Raw genomic sequence first — 18,030 nt, forward strand, 5'->3', positions numbered from 1 at the left:
GTGTGCTGAGGCTCCACCTTGAGATGTGGGAGCTTCCTGCTGCTCTGGGGCTCTCGCTGGGAGGGGGCCACACCTGGCAGTGGCGGCTCAGTGTGCAGGGACAGCAGCCCAAGCAGCTGGATGAAGCAGCATCCAGCAGGTCCACCTGATCTCCCCAGGGACGAAGCTGGAGTGCCCCTGCCCCGCCAGGTCATTGCTTGCTGGATCCCCTGAGACCCTGTGAGGTGGGCAGCTCTGTGTGCAGAGGGAGATGGAGAGAGAAAGTTCCAGCTCTGAGCCAACCTCACCCAGAAACTCCTCACCCACCGTCGTGTGTCTGAGATGACTTAGAGGAGAGACAGGCTCACAGTGACCCATGAGTGCCCACTTCATGGTGGCCACAGAACTCAGGGCCAGGACAACGCCATTGGCTCCCACCCAGTGCACACCCTGGGTGGCCATTGTCACCCCGTGGTTTCCAGCCAGAGATCTAGGTTCTGAATTCCTTCCCTGCATTCCTCCACCCCATGTCTGCTCTGGGAGGGCAAGTTGTGCGAGGCTCAGGTGGCCAGAGACAACACACCTGGCAAGTTCAGACCTGCTTCCCCAGCAGGAGGCTTAGTCACAGGAATCTCCCCGGAGCATTCCATCACCCACAGGGAAGCAGTGGCGGGTGGGGTGCCAGCGCTCAGGGGTCTGAAACTCCCCATCACAGGATGCACGAGTGCTAGGGTTGCTGGTCGTCTGGGACACCTGAGATTTGCAACACATCGGACTGGCAGCACAAGATCAGATGCTAAGGTCTGTGTGAAAACGAGAAGCCACAGGTCACTGCGAGAAGTCCCTCCCATGGGGCCCTGCACAGCCTCGGGCTCCAGGCCAGAAAGATGGGAAGGTGAGACAGAAGTGTCTGCAGACACGTCTAGACCTGCGAGCAGGTGGACATGCACCGGCCACTCCAGTGGGTGTCCAGGGGACACGAAGCCGGTTCCCAGAGTCTGGGGTTGAAGGAGAGACTGTAAGAGGTGCACCATGGGGGAGGGGGGGCTGTTATGGAAACCCCCTGGCATCAGCGGTGACCCCTGGTTATGCCAAGTCCCTGCATATGGAGCCTCCTTCGGGAAGAATGGACCCCGACGTCCCACCTCTTGGGGTCGCTGTGGGTTCGAGGACATGGCTCATCCAGCCACAACACACACCCTCTCAGACAAGTCCCGACTGGACCGCGCGCCGAGAACAGGCATCGAGGGAGCTAGCCTGGCCCAAACCACGGCCTGGAAGCCCCCGAAACGAGGATCCCTCTCCTCCAACCTCCTAAGCTGGTCCTGTCACCACCCGCTCCCCTACCCAAGGGAGAGCTCGCGGCTCAGCCCCGAGGCGAGGCCGGGGCCAACGACCTCAGGGAGCCCAGGCTGAGAGTCCCTGCCTCCACACCGCCCCTGGACGGCCGCCATCGGGAACGCCCACTCCACCTGCAGAAGGGATTCCAGCATTGCCGCGTGGGCCTCCGCGGACGCATTCCCTCCCCAGTGCTCAGCCCCAAACCCGTCTGGCCACCTGTGGGCCTCTGTCTGCGCAGCAGCCCCTCCGCCACACACCCGCCCGGCCTGGCCGGGCGCCGCGACGTCATCGCCCGCGTGGGGACGAGGAGGGGGAGGGAAGAGGAGGGTTGGCGCGCCGGAGGAGGAGGATGGAGAGGAGGACGAGGAGGATCGGCGGCCGGGAGGATGAGTAGGAGAAGGAAGGGGAGTGGGAGGATCATCGGCAAGCCAGAGGAGGCGGCCCGCGGCGCTTGAGTCGCCGGGTGGGCCGGGAGCCCGGAGAAGCGCTTCGGTGCCTGGCCTGGGCGCCAGCCGGCCCCGCCCCCGGGCACGCTCCCGACTCCGCCCCCGAGATCGCCCCGCCCCGGCTCCGCCCCCGGACGCGTCCCGGCCCGCCCCGCCATCTGCGCTCGGTCGGCCGGCCTGGGAGCTTGGGGCTGCCGCGGGCTCCGGGGGTCGGCGAGACCGTGGACCTGCATGCGCCTGGCGGTGAGTCGCGTGGGGGCGGCGGAAGGCGCCCTGCAGGACGATGTGGGGAGGGAGCAGGGGGCGCCCGGGGAAGCGAGGAGAGGTCTGGAGGAGGCTGGCAGTCGGGGGTTAGGGTGGGCCCGGCCCCAGGAGGCTGAGCCTCCATCCCCAGCCCCCTAGCCCCGCAGCCCTCTCGAATATTTCCGAAGATCTGGGGCCGGAGCGGGTGGAGACCGCCGCCAGGCGTCCTCCCTGGCTGGGTGGCCCAGGGCTGCGCAGGCACTGGGAGCCCATCACCCATCCCTGGGTTCTCCGTGACTCTCACGTGGGGACTAGGGAGGGGCAGCCTTCCTGACTCGAGGAGGGGGCTGCGATCTCCGCGGGCCGGCAGGAAGGGGAGAACTCGCTGCCCTGGGGATCACCCCGGGGACAGGAGCCTTCAGGGCAGAGGTGACGGCTCCCTGTTTAGCATAGATTATGCAAGCATGTGAGGCGTCTAGGAACCCAGGTCCTCTGTGCAGAGCCACCTGGTCCTTTCCCTTCTCAGGCCTAGAGTCACTGGGGGCCGGCTTTCCCAGAAATCAGTGCCGTGACCCTGTGGGAGGAGTGCGCAGTCTGCTTCCCAGATGGTCCTGCCCCCGCAGCCCACTGGCTCTCCTCAGGGCTCCCTGTGCCTGTCTGGGAAGCATCTGACAGTCCCGCCCGGCCCTACTAATGCCCGTCCACTCGGGCCAGTGCCTCAGCCCAGCCTAGCGTGGCCTGCTTGGTTGGGTGCCTGGCAGTGGGCAGTGGGGACCCTGGCTGTGACTGTTTGTGGCTGTGCATGCCAGGGCTTCCTTGAGGACAGCTCAGGGCTCCTCCACCCAAACCTTCACTTTACCGAGGAGGAAATGGAGGCGCCTTCTTCCCCAACTGCCTGGATCGGGGGACAGGCCCCAGCTGGGCTTGGCACTGTTCCCAGACAGCTGCCACTCCTGCTCTGACCCCAAGATCTCAGCCCAGACCCAGGCCCAGGACTGGGCACGAGGGGTCCGCTGCCAGCCCCTCCCCAAGTCTGTTCTCTCTCTGGCCTTCCTCTTCCTCCCAGGCCTGGAGTGCCCCTACCCGCTACCCAGTGTCCTCAACAGAAGGCAGCAGGCTCCTCCTCCCACGCCAGGCCTTCTGCCAAACCAGAACCAGAGCCCCAGCTGGCCACACTCAAAGTGCTTTCCCCACCCACCACCACAGGCCTCTGCCCAGGGGAGGGTCCAGCTGCAGGGGACTGGGCAGCCCCCAGGGACTCACGCCCACCCGGCTGACACTGGCCTGTGGTTCCCGCCGGTGTGGCTAGTGTGTCGCTGAGCCTGTTTCCCAGCCGCAGATGGGGAATGAGCAGATACTCAGAGGTCCTTGTCTTCCGTGTCAAATAACATACAGAATGGGAGGCGCCCCTCGCCCTCCCCGCACAGAAGCTTCTGAGGTGGGTGCTCAGCCAGGTGTGCCTCATTCCCCCAACCCAGCCCTGAGTGCCCATGCCAGGCACAGGGCTGGCCCATGGAAAGTTCTGGATGCAGGTTAGCTACTATTATCCCCTCACCCCCAGGACCACAGGCAGGGGCCACTCCTTTGGCATCACACCTCCTGCCTGTGTGATTCTGAGACTGGTAATGAGTTTCCTAGTCTGGCCTCCAGTGTCCTCTTCCCCAGCAACAAGCGCCACAGGCCTGGGGAGGGGTCTCAACTGAAGGAGCCTGCACCACGTGAGGAGCAGGTTAGGAACAGACCAGAAACACACTCTGTGTTCTGCCCCAGCTGCTGGAAGCTGGCGAGTCCCAGCCCCAGGGCCTGGCACTCAGCGTGGGGTGGGCAGCTGGGCCAGCCCTCCAACGAGCTGTCTTTCCAGAGCAGACCGGGCTTCTTGGGCTTTGTGAGACCCCAGACGGGACACCTGCCCCCTCCAGAATGAAAGTCTTCCTGCCTATGCTGCTGGCTGCCCTCCTGGGAGTGGATCGAGGTGAGAGCCCTCAGGGCCTTTTGGCTGCCCAGGACCTCCTCTCCCCCAAGATCCTTCCAGCCTGTCAGTCCCGTCCAGTCCCGTCCCGTCCTGTCCCGTCCCATCCCATCCCCGTGTGAGCTGCTCTGTGCAACCTGATAGGCCTCTGTCTCCCAGCCAACGGGCTGCTCCTCCCTCCTGCTCCCACTGGAAACCTCCGCCCTGCCCCACACACTGTTGTCACCATGCATTTGAATGTCACTGGAGCTCCTCAGGGCCCCTGGTGTCATTGTCTTTTCTTGGGGGCCTCGTATACAATAGTTGCTCAATAAATATCTGCAAAAGATTGGGTATTGGGCGTGTGCAGGTGTGAGGGATGCTGGACAGCATCCCAGGGCATGAGACCGGGTCGCCAGCATGTCCCCTCCGTCTGCAGCCCACTCCCTGGTGTGCTTCTCTTGCACGAATCAGAACAGCAATTTTTACTGCCTGAAACCGACCGTCTGCTCTGACTCGGACAACTACTGCGTGACCATGTCTGCCGCCGCGGGCATTGGTGAGTCGGGGTGCCAGCCGGCCAGGCTTCCACCCGACCCGGCCCCCTGCCATCTGTCTCTCCACTCACAACCTTGTTTTCCGTGCAGGGAACATAGTGGACTTGGGCCACTCCTTGAACAAAGGCTGCTCCCCGATCTGCCCTGGGCCCCCGAGTGTTAACCTTGGTGTGGCGTCCGTGGGCGTCCACTGCTGCCAGAGCTTCCTGTGCAACATCAGCGCGGCCGATGGCGGGCTGCGGGCCAGCGCCACCATGCTGGGCCTGGGGCTCCTGCTTAGTCTGCTGTCCGCTCTGCTGCGGCTTGGCCCCTGACCACTGGGGCCCTGTGCCCGGCCCAGACTCCCTAAGCTCAGGAAGGAAAGCCCAGCCCCTCCCAGACCCCAAGAGGATATCAGAGCCTCCTCCTCCAACTTGTCACCCTGCCTGATGACACCCCCCTGGTCCCCACAGTCACGCCTGCCCCCTGCACCTACACCTGCCAGCTGCCCTCACTTCCGGGGTCAATGATGTGACCTTCCTCGGGAAACCTGGGAAGGGATGAAGGTCCCCCTGGAGCCTGAGGGTCCTGGAGTCAGAACCGAGTCCCGGGGACCATAGAAGGGGCATTTACGCCCCGGGCCCCATCCTGTCTGCCCCAGGTGGTGTGGATGATGCGCTTCGTGCCACTGTGTCTCAAAAGAGGAAGGGTGCTTGGGTACACTCAGCTGTGTGGACAGGGGTGCAGTGTGCCCCTGCCGTGTGTGCATGTGTGTGGCTGTGTCGGGCTGTGTTTGGAGGGGGTGGGGGTAAGGGTCAGGAGTCCGACATTAGCAGCCCCGAGAGCTCCCACACCAGCACTCCTTTTCTCTGGCATTTCATACCCCACATTTCACTCACTACGAGGGCAGTCTTTTGGGGGACAGAGGTTCCACTGCTTCCAGGTCTGGGCTGCTGGCCCCAGGAACCGGCTCCCAATCCCAACTCCTGCTGCGGCCCCCACCCCTCCTCCACCCCATGCTGGAGCCCTCCTGCTGCTTTGTGCCTCAAATAAAAACAGATGTTCCACCCCTCCCTGCACTGAGTGTGACTGCCTCTGGCCCACCCGCCTGGGAGCCCCCCTCCCCACAGGGCCCTGATGTGCTGGAGGGGGTGGCAGAGATCCAGTGTGGGGCCCCAGTGTGGAAGGGCTGGGGATCCCCATGGCAGCGCCCCACACTGAGGCCCACTTGGGGCAGGGGGGTCCACAGCCAGCTGCCTGCGAGGCCGAGAAGGGAACGTCCGCCTCCTGCCTTCCACTTTGTCCTGCACGTGGCTGGGCGAGGCTGCGTGGGAAGTTCCTCCTCGGGCCAGGGAAGGAGATCCACCTGCTTCGGGAAGGAGGCAGGACCCTACGGAGGGGGAGTGGGGGTGGGGCAGGACACGACCTGCAGGAGCATGCATGGGGGACAGGCACCAGCCCCAGGGCTTGGGGGCTTTGGGAGCAGGGCGTGTGGGCTGGTTGGGCCGAGGAGGGCACAAAGCCTGCCGGCAGCAGGATCTCAGTAGGTGGGTGAGCGAGACGTGCGTCCCAAGGGCCCATGGGAGGAGTGGGTCAGGGTCCCAATGCAGAGTGCCAGGGCTCCCCTGGAGAAGGCCTCAGACCCTGGCTGGAGGGCAGGGGTGCTGCTCACCAGCCATTGCTGTGCGTGCCCACTTCCCCTTTGCCGGCCTGTTGTGGTCTCCAAGGACCGAGGGGGCGGAGGCCCGAGCAGGGGGCCCTGCAGTCGGTGAATTGTGTTGGCAGCCGAGGGGCTTCTTTGATTGAGCTGGTGGGCAGAAAACGAGGGGCGGTGAAGGACTGAAGCAAGGCGCTCCGTGAAGGCTGAGGTATTCCTCAGGACGCTGCCAAGCCTCTAGGATGGTGGGAAGGAACGAGGTGGGTCTGGGTCCCTTTACCTCCCGACCCAGGCTGGCCAGAAGTTCTAATGTGCCTGCATCCAGGGTCCGAGAAGCACCGTCCAGTGGGGTGGGATGGTGGTCACAGTGGGGGCTTAGGAGTCTGGCCCGTCTCCTGGGGTCCCTGAGATCAGGGCAGGCACAGAAGCGCATGAAGGCAGTGTCCTCATCATCGCCACCAAACAGGGATAGCCAGCCATGCTAGTGGCTGAGCACCAAGGTTGTGATGGAGCCCAGGGGAGGGCGGGCCTCCAAACAAACCTAGCAAGAGGAGAGATCTGCTCCCGGAAATCAGAGTGACACGGTGTGGTGGGGACAGCAAGCAGAAGGGGAACCGGGCCCAGCCAACACCTTGTGGAACGATCTGGAAGCACATCTGAGCAGCCTGGTTGAGACTCAGTGGGAAGGGAAAATATTGGGGTTCACTTGAGTGGATGAGACCAGCATTAAAACAAAAGTAAGGAAAAGAATTCAAGGGGATGAAATCAAATGTCGCCCAGGAATGCTGGTAACTGTCAGCCCAGATGATGGCTATCTGGGGAGTTCTCAGTCCCCACATAAAATGTATTCACTACATCGTTCACTCAAAACCAATCATAAGCAACTTTGCTAAAGGGACCACCCCGTGAATGGAGGCTGCAATGTGGGGCGAGAGGAAGCTGCGCGTGTCATCTTGAAAGTCATGGTCAGGAAATTGAACTTGAGCCCTAGAGCACCGGGAGCTGTGGGGCGGGCACAGTGGCAGGTCTATCTGTAACAAATGTTCATTCTAAAACTAACCCAAGTCTCCGTCTCTGGGTACCTGCTATTTTCAGGTGACATTAATCTGTTATCCCTTTGCGTGCAACCTCACTGAGAGATGGGTATGGTTATCCCCAGCTTTCAGAAGCGGAAACTGAGGCTCAGAGGATTGCAGCCACTTGCCCTGCTGGGTCTGTGCTCCTCGGGCCTAGCATTCCCTCTGCTTTGAGTTGGAGAGTAAAGTCTCTAGGGCTGGGGTCAGGGGCAGCCCTGACCTGAGGGCGGCTGGTGGTCCCACCTGGCTCCTCCTGCCCCTCCCTGGGGAGGTGGGAGGCTGGGAGGGGCAGGCTGTGTTGCAGCAGAGGAGGCTGGGTGGGGAAGGGGAGGGGAAGGGTGGGAGGAGGAGCCTACGGCTCTGAGTTTCCATTTCCTGCAGCCTGGGGGAGGCCAGGGAGGGAGAGGAGGGGTGGGGGACAACGGAAGAGGGACGGGAGGGGCAAAGCAAAAGAAAGCACTCCTCAGGCCCTGTGCCAGTGCTCTTGCTCAACCCTGGCGTCTGCCCAGCCCCCAGGGAGGTACCAGGTGGGATGCTGGAGGCCCCGGCATGCTCGGGTCAGGAGTCGGACTCCCCAGTCTCAGTGCCCAGGTGCTGGATGAAGCCCCCATTTCTCTGTAGCCAAATTCAGCTCCGCCATGTCTGGCCCCTGCCCCCTGCCCCCTGTCCCCTTGCCTGCCCCTCCCAGGCTGCTCCGTCTCAGGAGCCCCCTGTCTCCGGGAGCTGAGGCCTGTTCACACTGATGTCTGCCCTCGTCCCTCTAACACCTGGGCAGAGGGGGGTGGGGAGCTCACAGCAGCCCAGAGAGGGTGGGCCCCCGGGCTGAGCAGAGCCCCTCCCCACCTGCACCCCAACCCCTTAACAGAGGTCCTCTTCACGGCAGGCTGCATTCTGCTTTCCAGTCTTCAACTCTGTCCATCTTGCTTTTGTCGAGAGAGCCTCTTCTGGAACAGCTCCAGGCCCTTCCTTGTAATATTGAGCAGGAAACCCCACTTCTCCCATAGCTGACCTCCTTCCTGAGGGCTGGAGAGGACACTGCATGAAGGCTCCCCGGAGCCCCCTGACCCTCTCCGGACCACTCCCCTTCCCCCTCCCTCTGCCCTTAACTCCTCTGCTGCCCCCTTCCCAGCCTCAGGACCCACCCCTCCTCCAGGGAACCTGAGAAGCCAATGGGGACACTGAGGCAGCCAAGATGGGTAAGCACCTGCTGGGGTCCACTTGTATCTGGGATCAGCCAGGCAGGTCCCTGAGCTCTGCCCAGCTTTCAGCAGGCCAGGGGGCGGCCCTGGACCCCTGCATGTGGGAGTGCCCCCAGCCACCCCTCATGTACTTCCACACTCTGGGTCCCACACTGACAGTCCCATTGACCACGGGAGGGAGAGTGTGGAGCACCAGCCAGGGTCCAGGACTTGGGACACTGCTTGCCCTCCAGGCCTGGGCTGGCAGTGGGCAGGAGAGGGGCTCAGAGGCTGAAAGGGCAGGTTTCAGTAGCTCCACCTGCACAGGCCCCCTCCTCACGTTAAGGTCTGGGCAGTGAGGATGCGGAGGGGCTCTTGGCCACCTCTACCCAGAGGAGCGGGCAGGATCCCGGGATCAGAACAGGTGGGTATACTGATGGTCTCCCCACACCTCTTCACATCTCACCCCTCAATCTCAGTGAGATCCCCACCCCACCAACGGCACTCGGCCACAGATCTTCCGGGCTTGGGGTGCAGGGCCAGTGAGGTGAGGGGCGCCTGGGGGCTCTGGGCCTGGGGAGACACCACGGTCAGACCCGGGCAGGGGCAGGGGGCTAATTGCTCCTTTTTTTTGAGGAAGATTAGCCCTGAGCTAACTGCTGCCAATCCTCCTCTTTTTGCTGAGGAAGGCTGGCCCTGAGCTAACATCCGTGCCCATCTTCCTCTACTTTATATGTGGGACGCCTACCACAGCATGGCATGCCAGGTGGTGCCATGTCCATACCAGGGATCCGAACTGGCGAACCCTGGGCCACCAAAGCGGAATGTGCGCACTTAACCACTGCGCCACTGGGCCAGTCCATAATTGCTCCTTATTAATGTACAACTATCAGTGCAAATAATCCGTAACCAATCTATAAATCAAAATTGTGGTGAGTTTATCATGAGCCAAATGTGAGGACCATATAGCCTGGGAGAGTCCTTCCACAAAGGAACGGAGCACTCCAAAGAAGTGGGGGTGTACAGAGTGGTTATGCACCCTCAGAGAGCATGTATCCCACATGATTGAAATGTCCCTTTTACAGTACTTACAAGACTGCTCTGAGGGCACAGTGATTGATGGACACGGTAGGTAGTAGGTCGGCTGTCTCGGTGGGCACAGCAGGGTGGCAGGTCTGTTGTCTCAAGATGGGTGATCACAGGTGAGCTGTGTGGTCACAGGTGAGCACAGCAATCACTTCCTAGCCTAAGGAAAGATGCTTATCCTTAAGGAAATGCTAATATGGGGGAAGTTGCAGCTTTACCTTAAGGGCATTTGTTCTTGCCTTTGAGACATAGGAAATGCTTCAAGCAGACATAAATGTCTGTTCAATGGCCACATCAGGCCCTTTTGGAAAAAAAAAAAAAAGTCCAGGCCAAATCAGCTTTATACCAAGTGGCTTCCTCATATACTCCAATATATGCTATTGCTTGTCATTTTCATCACAGCCCTTCCCCCAGGATTGCAGGAAGCCCAGCTCCTCAGGACTGGAGAGGAAGGGCATTCAACCCTGCCTCCCCCACACCTCCGTTGGGGCTCTGGGTGGGACCTTGCCCCCGTCTCCCCCCTGTGCTTCTCAGGGCGGAGACCTGGAGTGGTCCTGGGCTCCCCACTCTGCCCTCCCTGCGTAGCCCCCTCCCCCAGGGCCCAGCCAAGACCCTGGCCAGCTCCCCGAGGCCGGGCCAGCTCCCCGAGGCCGGGCCTGCTCCAAGCTCTCAGAAGGCAGTTGCAGCCTCGCCCTCCCTTGGGTAGGGTCCTGAGTCTCAGATTTGGGTACCCAGTGGTACCTCACTTTTGGGGCCTCAGCCCTCCACCCCTCAGGGCCTAGTGAGAGCTGTGGTCCCTGTGGGACCATAAAGGGGGCCACCCCTGGCAGGAGGGGAGACTGAGAACCCGGGCATCCCAGGTCGCACTGTGAGCAGGAGTCCCCTGCCCCACCTCCTCGCTGCCCTCCTCTGAGGGTCCTCCAGAGCCACCGAGAGCAGGGGCAAGGCAGAGGGCTACTGTGGGGCAGAAAAATAATTGTCCCTCTACCTTCCTAGGTTCTTGGCTGAGATACTCCTTCACAACCCACCCCCACTCAATAAATGACATTAACAGGAGAAAAACAAACACAAGTTTAATGACAGGTATATCTCCCATACACATGGGAGAGACCCAGGAAAACTGGGGAACTCCTTGAAATGGCCCAAACCACCACCTTAAAAACCATCCCCGGCTAAAGACAAAGGAGGAAGGGGGGCAGCGCAGTGACAGGCAGTGACCAGGAAAAGCCCAGCGACAGAGGACAAGGCTGTCATGCAGACAGCAGACCGCCTGCTCCACTGATCAGTTTCTGGAGGTTAAGAGTCACCCTCCTGGTCCTGGGACGGAGGGGGACGCCCTGACACGTGGAGATTTCCCTCATAAGTGGAAATTTCCCTCACAAAAGGGCAAGTGCTACTGAGAGCTTCTGTGTCTGTTTGTTAAAAATAATCAGGCTAAAATAATCCTTATGCCAAAGAAGCAGATTTTGGGCTGACAGATTCTGCTCCCCCTTGGCCCCAAGAAAGCCCAGGAAGCCTTAACGCTGCTTCTTTCCTGCCCCCTCCCCCTCCCACTGCGAGGCTTTCAGGGGCCCCCTGCGGCTGAGAACTTGGCTCTTCCCACTTCGAGGGGCCCACACTGTGTTCATGGTTCCAGGTTCTCTCTCCCTTTTTTTTTTTAACAGATAATTTATTTATTTGTGTTTTTTTGAGGAAGATCAGCCCTGAGCTAACATCTGCCACCAACCCTCCTCTTTTTGCTGAGGAAGACTGGCCCTGAGCTAACATCTGTGCCCATCTTCCTCTACTTTACATGTGGGCCGCCTGCCACAGCATGGCTTGATTAATGGTGCGAATGTCCACACCCGGGCTCCAGCCCCAGGAACCCTGGCCGCCAAAGCAGAACCTGCAAACTTAGCCTCTGCTCCACCGGCCCCGCCCCAGGTCCCTTTTTTCTTAAGGAAGAACCCTCCAAAGACCTGCCTCTCCGTCATCCCATCGCACTGCACCCAGAGGCTCACCCCGCGCCTTGGGTTCGGCTGCTGCAGGAGGACCCCGGCCTTGGAGCCAGGCCCCGCCCCTCCGCCCCCTCGGAGAAAGGAGGGCTCCGTGCCCCCTGAAGGCTCTGGTGGCTGGGGAGGGCGGGGCTCCAGGGGGGAGGAGGGGCTGCCCGGTGCTCTGGGCAGAGGATGTTTTTTCACACTGACTCCTGCGGGAGGAGGGGCTCACAGAGCCGCTGACTCTCGGTTTCCTGGTGCTCTGGGCCTGAGCCCAGGGCGGAGAGACAGAGAGAAAAAGCAGCCCTGAGGCGCAGGGGTCATGCTCTCGGCCAGGCACGCCCTGCCCTTGGAGGAGGGTTTCCAGCTGAGCCCTCTGTCAGCAAGACCCGCGTAGACGGAGCCCAGAAGGGCCCAGCACGGGGCCAGCCAGCCTCTGAGACCCAGGGCCAGGCACCCCCGCCTCCCGCTCCCTCACGGCGACAGACAAGCAGAAAGCCGGGAAGTGGGGGCACCTGGGCCTGGGCGTGGCGTGGGAGCTCGCTTAAGGAGCCTCAGCCTGTCTTGGTCTTGTCCCATCCCTGCCTTCCTGAGTGCCCCAGCCCCATACACACCACACCCACACTGTGGTCCCCAGGGAGACATTGGAAGGCCCAGGAAAGGGACCAGGTGGGCCACACAGGATGGACCGGGGTGACCATGGGCCTCCTCCAAGCTGCTGGAGGGTAGGGCCTTCTGGGAGAGGACAGAGCCCTGGAGCAGACACCCCTGGACAAGGAAGGGCCTGGTGCTGGGGAGGGGTGCCCCCGTGGGAGACCCAGAATTGGTCCCTGGGGTCTCAGGGCTGGGAGTGGAAGGGTGTGAGAATGCAGCGTCCCACCCAGGCAGGAGCCCGAGTGGCTTTGAGAGGGTGGAGCGTCTGTGCTGGGTGCAGGGGGCCCAGGTGGATTGTTAAATGTTCTAAGAGAAAAATGGGCTCTCCCTAACTGAGGCCTAAAGTCTTTTCTGTTGACCCCGGGGTGGTTTCTCAGGAGAAATGGAAGCTTAAGCAATGTATATGTGACCACTGATCCCTAATGATGCGGGGTCGGTGAGCCGAGGAGTCGAAAGAAAGATTTCTTAGGCTCTTAAGATCTGGCAGTAGTGCTCTTTTATTTAGAGAATAGAATAGCATGGGGACAGGACCCATGGGCAGTCAGAGCTGCTGCGTGGGGACAGGACCCACGGGCAGTCAGAGATGCTGCTGGCATAGGGAGCTGCTGCTGCCACTGCTGGCATGGGGACAGGACCCATGGGCAGGCAGAGCTGCTGCCAGCATGTTGCTGTTGCTGCTGCGGCTTCTGCTGCAAAGTTGGGTGGAGAGTAAGGCTAAATTTAAGGCATAGGTATGTGAGTTATCTCTTTACAAGACAAAGGAAAGAATATGTAAAAAAAGTTAAAATGGTATCAGTGCCTGTAGGGTCCAGCCATTTGGCGGTCCCACAACTTTTAGATAAGAATCAAACCGGATTGAGTAAATGGCAGAAGTCACCGCTTGAATATTACCCTCAGCTAAAGACAAAGGAGGATTTTTGCGGGGGGAGGGGTGTCAGTTACATGAGGTTGCCAGACAGCAACCAACTTAAGTTCTTGCCTCTGGCATTAAGAGTTTCTAGAGATAAGGCCATCCCCCTTCTTCCTGGCACAGAGAGGGAGGCATCTTTACAGATAGACGTTTCCCTTAGAAATGTAAATGTTTCCCAATGAAGGGGCAAGCAAATTCTACTTCTCAGAGCCTACCTCTCATCTGTAGTTTTAAAATTAACCAGCCTAAAAATCCACATCACCTGGCTTATGACGTTTTACAACCGACCTTTCATCAAGGTTCCTGCTTTGCTAATCGAGATGAGAGGAAGACTGCAGCCAGCAGTCAGACCACCAGACCACGTCTGTAGACTGCATCGGTCACTGTGGCTGTGGGATTAGGACTGACACCAAACCCCCGTGGTTTCAGCCCGTGTGGTCCTCTCCTGCCCGACCCTTCCGAGCACTGGCCCCAGACCTCCGTGGTCCACGCGTCCGCAGCCCGCAGGCTGTCACGGGATGAAATACATGTCAGCTTCCCTGGCCCTCGGACCTTGGTGTTTCCTTCCGGCTTGACGGTTTGGAGGACACCTCCTGCTGCGGGAGGGCAGAGCGGGAGATCCAGGAACAACCCAGCAGCCCCAGCCAGGGCTCAGGCCTGCAGAGACCTGCCCGCCCCGCCAGTCCCTGCAGGGGACCCAGGTCTGTGGGACTAGGGGCCATGCCAGCAGGCCAGCCATGAGTGGGGTCGCTCTGCCATCCAGTGTCCTGATGACGGCTCTGTGACATGCAGAGTGGCTTCCCTCCTCTCTCACAGGGCCCCTGATTGTCACCTTGGTAGCTTCTTCCCAAGTGCCCTCAGCTGCAGTCAGCGTTAGAAGGTGAGGTGGGCAGAGGGGGCCTCTGGGGAGGTGGCATCAGAAATCGAATCCGGGGAAGGGGGAAGGTACAGAGAAGAGGGGCCACTGGGTGCCGGGGGCAGGATGTCAGTGATGCAGACCTGGCTGCCACCATCTGACTGCAGCTCTGGCGGACCCCGCCAGGCTGAGCCTCCTCACCCCCAAGTGGGAGAAAGCAGAGGGTTCTTGGTGACAAATAAAAATGGCAAGCAATAGGATATATTGGAGTATACGAGGAAGCCATTTGGTACAAACCTAATTCAGCCTGACTTTGTTTTTTCCAAAAGGGCCTGACTGTGGCTATTGAGCACACATTGCATATCTGCTTGGACATTTCCTATGGCCAGAACAAAGGCCCTTGAGATAAAGGTCCTCCCCCTCCGACATTGGCATTTCCTTAGGGATAAGCATCTTTCATTAGGCTAGGAAGTGATTGCTGCACTCACCTTTGACCACCCAGCTCACCTGTGACCACCCAGCTGGAGACAACAGACTGCCACCCTGCGGGGTTCACTGAGACAGAAGACCTGCCTGCTGTTTCCATCAATTGCTGTGCTGACAGAGCAGTCTCGCGACGATTGTAAAAGGGACATTTCAATCCTATGTGAAACATCCTCTTTGGGGGTATATAACCACTCTGTGCACCCCACTTCTTTGGTGCCCTTTCTTCCTTCGGGAAGAAAGGCCCCAGGTTATAATCCTCAAATTTAAGCTCAGAATAAACTCACCCAAATTTTCATTTATAGATTGGTTATGGATTATTTTCGTCGACATTGGTGAGCCAGGAGCCTGGTGGAGATTGGAAGAGGAGAGAGCAGTGGGATTTGACCCGCCACCACCTCCTGCAGGGTCCCCTGGGACAGTCCCTGTCCCCCCACTTCCCATCGCTTCTCTGGGGCAGTGTCCCCATGGCCCTCTCACCCCCTTTGCAGCCTGGGCGGTAGGTCGCTCGTGACCCTGCAGCCAGCCCTGGAGGCACTGTGTGTGTCTCTGGTTTCCCGGGGTCCTGCCTACCCCTCTCCAAATGGTGCTCAGAGGCCACTCTCTCCTGGTTTTCTGACTTGGGTGGTCATCTGTTTCTGTTGGGAGCCTGATTGAGACACTGCCTCTGCCTGACTCTCGAGGTGGGGGAGGGACTCCATCGGCCACCCTCTCAGCCCTTCCCCAGGCAGAGGACAAACTGACACCCCCTGACCCCGCCCACGAACTCTTGGGGAGAGTGGACCTGAGCTAGGCCCTGCACAGAGAGTGACACTGCAGAGAAGGATGTGTAGCCTTCCCCAGCTGGCCTGGGTGCCAGGGGCCTCAGACAGAAAGATGCCCCAGGGGTTCTGGAAGCAGAGAGGTCAGAGGTCAGCCCAGCCCACAGGGGCCAGCAGAGACAAGGACTCCAGGTTGTCCTCCTTCCCCACCCCATAACTAACAGTGCCCCCAGGGCAGGCAGAGGGCCCTGCATGGAGGCTGTGGAATGAGTGTTAGCTCCCCACACCCATCTGAGCCGCCCTGTGCTGCCCCCCAATCCTCCAGGCACATAGCTTTCCCCAAGCTCTGACCATGTTGTGCCGCCATTGGGAGCTCTTCCCAAGGCTGGGGCAGGGCATTTACACAGGAGAGGGAGTGGCCGGTGCCCCTGTGTAGGGGAGAGATGCTAAGGTGGCCCATGGCCCCACCCCCTGGGGCTCACACCCTCCTGTGGTCCTCCCCAGGAGAACAGGTGGGATCTGGGACCTGCTTCCAACCATAAACACGGCAGAGGCAGTGGGATGTTCGTGATGCTGTCTCATCGACTGAGTGCCCTTAAGCAGAGATGCTCTTCCTTGCTGGCTTTGAAGAAGCAAGCTGCTCTGCTGTAAGCTGCCACGGAGGGCCACAGGGCAGGGGACAGAGGGCAGCCTGCCTCTGCCCGCCTCTCAACCAGACTCTGAAGGAGGGCCGCATCACGAGCTGACCCTGCCAACAGTTACACAGGTTTGGAAGCAGATCCGTCCCCACCTGAGCTTTCAGATGAGGACCCAGCCTGGACCTCTCCTTGACTGCAGCTGGCAGTGGGCCGGTGCCTGGGTCCTGACCCACAGAAACCTGGAGATAATAGAGCTGGTTGTCTTAAGCCCAAAGTGTGTTACGCAGCAATGGAGAGCTAATGCACCCCACAACCTGCCCCGTCTTTGCCTGACACACGCAGACACTCGCAGTCCTAGGAGCAACACTCCATTGCGAAATTTAGCAGTTCTTGTAGCCATTCGACATGTGAGATCTGAGCACCGCTGTGTGCCAGATCCATCCTGGACTCTGGGCACAGCAGAAATAAGCAGACACCATCCCTGCTCTCAGACTGGTGGGGGACAGGGGATGGACAAGCAAAGATTCAGTCAGGGTACTGTAGGGGAGGAAGACATTTCCTCTTCCCAAATGTGGGTTCGTCTGGCCAGAGAACGAATTAAATTCACATGAGACAGAATAGCAAGAGAAAATTAAACAAAGCAACAAAGCTTTATGAGGAACCATGGCCCGGGTCCTTTCTTCCCAAAGGAAGAAAGGGCACCGAAGAAGTGGGGTGCACATAGTGGTTGTATACCCCCAAACAGGGTGTTTCACATGTGATTGAAATGTCCCTCCCACAATAGTCACAAGATTGCCCGGTCAGCACAGCGCTTGATGGACACAGCAGATAGTGGGTCTGCTATCTCGGTGGGTGTAGCAGGAGACAAGTCGATTGTCTGGAGCTGGGCGGTCACAGGTGAGCTCAGCAATCAGTTCCTAGCCTAAGGAAAGATGCTTAATCCTTAAAGAAACGCCAACGCCAACGTTGGTGGGGGGAGGGAAGTCAGCTACAGGAGGTCACCAGACAAGCACAATAAACAAATGCAGATTTAAGTCCTTGCCTTCCCCATTGATTAAGAGTTTCTAGAGACAAGGTCATCGCCTTTCTTCTTCCTGGTACAGAGGGAGATATCTTTACAGATGGAGAGTTCCTTTACAACGTAAATGTCTCCTAACAAAGGGCAAGCAAGTTCTACTTTTCAGTTGCTTTCCTGTCTGCAAAGAAACCAGCCTCAAATAATCATGCCAAAGAGACATACCTTGGGGTGGCCATTTCTAGGTCCCCATACTCTGGACGCGGAGCCTTAGTTCTCCAAAATAAATGCCAAGCCCTCATGTTGGTGCTTCAGGGAGCCACTCAGTAGATGAAAACAAACAGCCACGATTCTTTGAGAACAATTGCTCTCTGCTCCCTCTGGCACCAGGAACAGGAACTCAGCTGCTGTCCTCCAGGCCACCCCTTAAGGGGGGTGACAGGGAGATGGACCCTGGAAAACACCACAAGCCTCTCCTCCCCGTGCAGACACCTTGTCCTTGCCTAACCCTTCGCTTGGTTGCTGGAAACCTTTGACTATTTTTCTGAGTTCCAGTATCGTTGTGTCTGACTGTGTTTTACCAGTTTTTTCTGTGTTTCTATGGAGGAGAGGCCCCAGGAGTCCCTGCTCCACCCCTTGGCTGATGTCACACCTCCCTCCCACTGTCAAGACTTCTTTGTGTGCTTGGGGATGTCTGTCCTTTTGATGAGGATCAAGGCTGCCCCAGGGAGAGAAGCCCAAGGCATCCTGGCCTACATATGGATCTGTACCACCCTCCAGGAGGCATAGGACCTCCTGACCTGATTCGTATCCAAAGTTATACGACCACCCACTAACCAGACCCCACCTGCACTGGCACTATTGTAATGATTTTTTACCATGATCTTCCCCTTGTCTTGTAAAGAAATAACTCACATATCTATGCCTTGTAAATTTAGCTCTACCCTCAACCCACTGCAGCTCCCACTGCCCGTGTGTCCCCACGCTATTCTCTGAATAAAAGAGCGCTACCACCAGACCTTGAGAGTTCAAGGAATCTTTTTTTCGACTCTTCAGCTCCCCAAGCCCACATCACTTTTGCCATAATCCTCGAAGCAAATCTTGTCTCAGTTTGTCAGTGGTTCCTGATTCTGCTTGTGGCGAATTTTGGCATTCAAAAGGTTTTATTGTAATGTCATCAGTTTCATCCATCTTTTGTGTCTGTGGATTTTGAGCCATTAGAAAGTCTTTCCCAGTTAATGTGCCCA

General features: G+C 59.0%; 1 protein-coding gene and 1 long non-coding RNA gene across 3 annotated transcripts; one reads left to right on the forward strand and one right to left on the reverse strand.

Moving 5' to 3' along the window:
• The first annotated feature begins 739 nt into the window (after positions 1–739).
• On the forward strand, positions 740–5,566 carry LY6E (lymphocyte antigen 6 family member E). 2 transcript variants are annotated; one of them, XM_014858221.3, is made up of 4 exons: positions 740–2,009; positions 3,871–3,981; positions 4,397–4,516; positions 4,605–5,566. In XM_014858221.3, the coding sequence occupies exons 2-4, from the start codon at positions 3,930–3,932 to the stop codon at positions 4,826–4,828; spliced, it is 396 nt and encodes a 131-aa protein (XP_014713707.1). In that variant the 5' UTR covers positions 740–2,009; positions 3,871–3,929; the 3' UTR covers positions 4,829–5,566. The 2 variants fall into 2 exon arrangements, with proteins under 2 accessions (XP_014713707.1, XP_070337868.1); XM_070481767.1 differs by having other exon boundaries at positions 1,190–2,009; positions 3,876–3,981.
• Positions 5,567–5,940: 374 nt separating this feature from the next.
• On the reverse strand, positions 5,941–16,992 carry LOC139039954 (uncharacterized). Its single transcript, XR_011493415.1, has 3 exons — positions 11,491–16,992; positions 9,497–9,650; positions 5,941–8,249 (listed from the first exon to the last, which is right to left on the reverse strand). It is a non-coding gene; the product is annotated as an uncharacterized lncRNA (long non-coding RNA).
• Positions 16,993–18,030: the final 1,038 nt, after the last annotated feature.

The sequence above is a fragment of the Equus asinus genome, chromosome 12 (genome assembly GCF_041296235.1).
Source record: "Equus asinus isolate D_3611 breed Donkey chromosome 12, EquAss-T2T_v2, whole genome shotgun sequence".
Classification (NCBI taxonomy): domain Eukaryota; kingdom Metazoa; phylum Chordata; class Mammalia; order Perissodactyla; family Equidae; genus Equus; species Equus asinus.

What these genes read in the sequence shown, in the direction of transcription:
- LY6E (XM_070481767.1), top strand. An exon ending in CCTCCTGGGAGTGGATCGAG is followed by an intron (nt 3,982 to 4,396) that starts GTGAGAGCCCTC and finishes CTCCGTCTGCAG; the next exon opens with CCCACTCCCTGGTGTGCTTC. An exon ending in GTCTGCCGCCGCGGGCATTG is followed by an intron (nt 4,517 to 4,604) that starts GTGAGTCGGGGT and finishes TTTTCCGTGCAG; the next exon opens with GGAACATAGTGGACTTGGGC.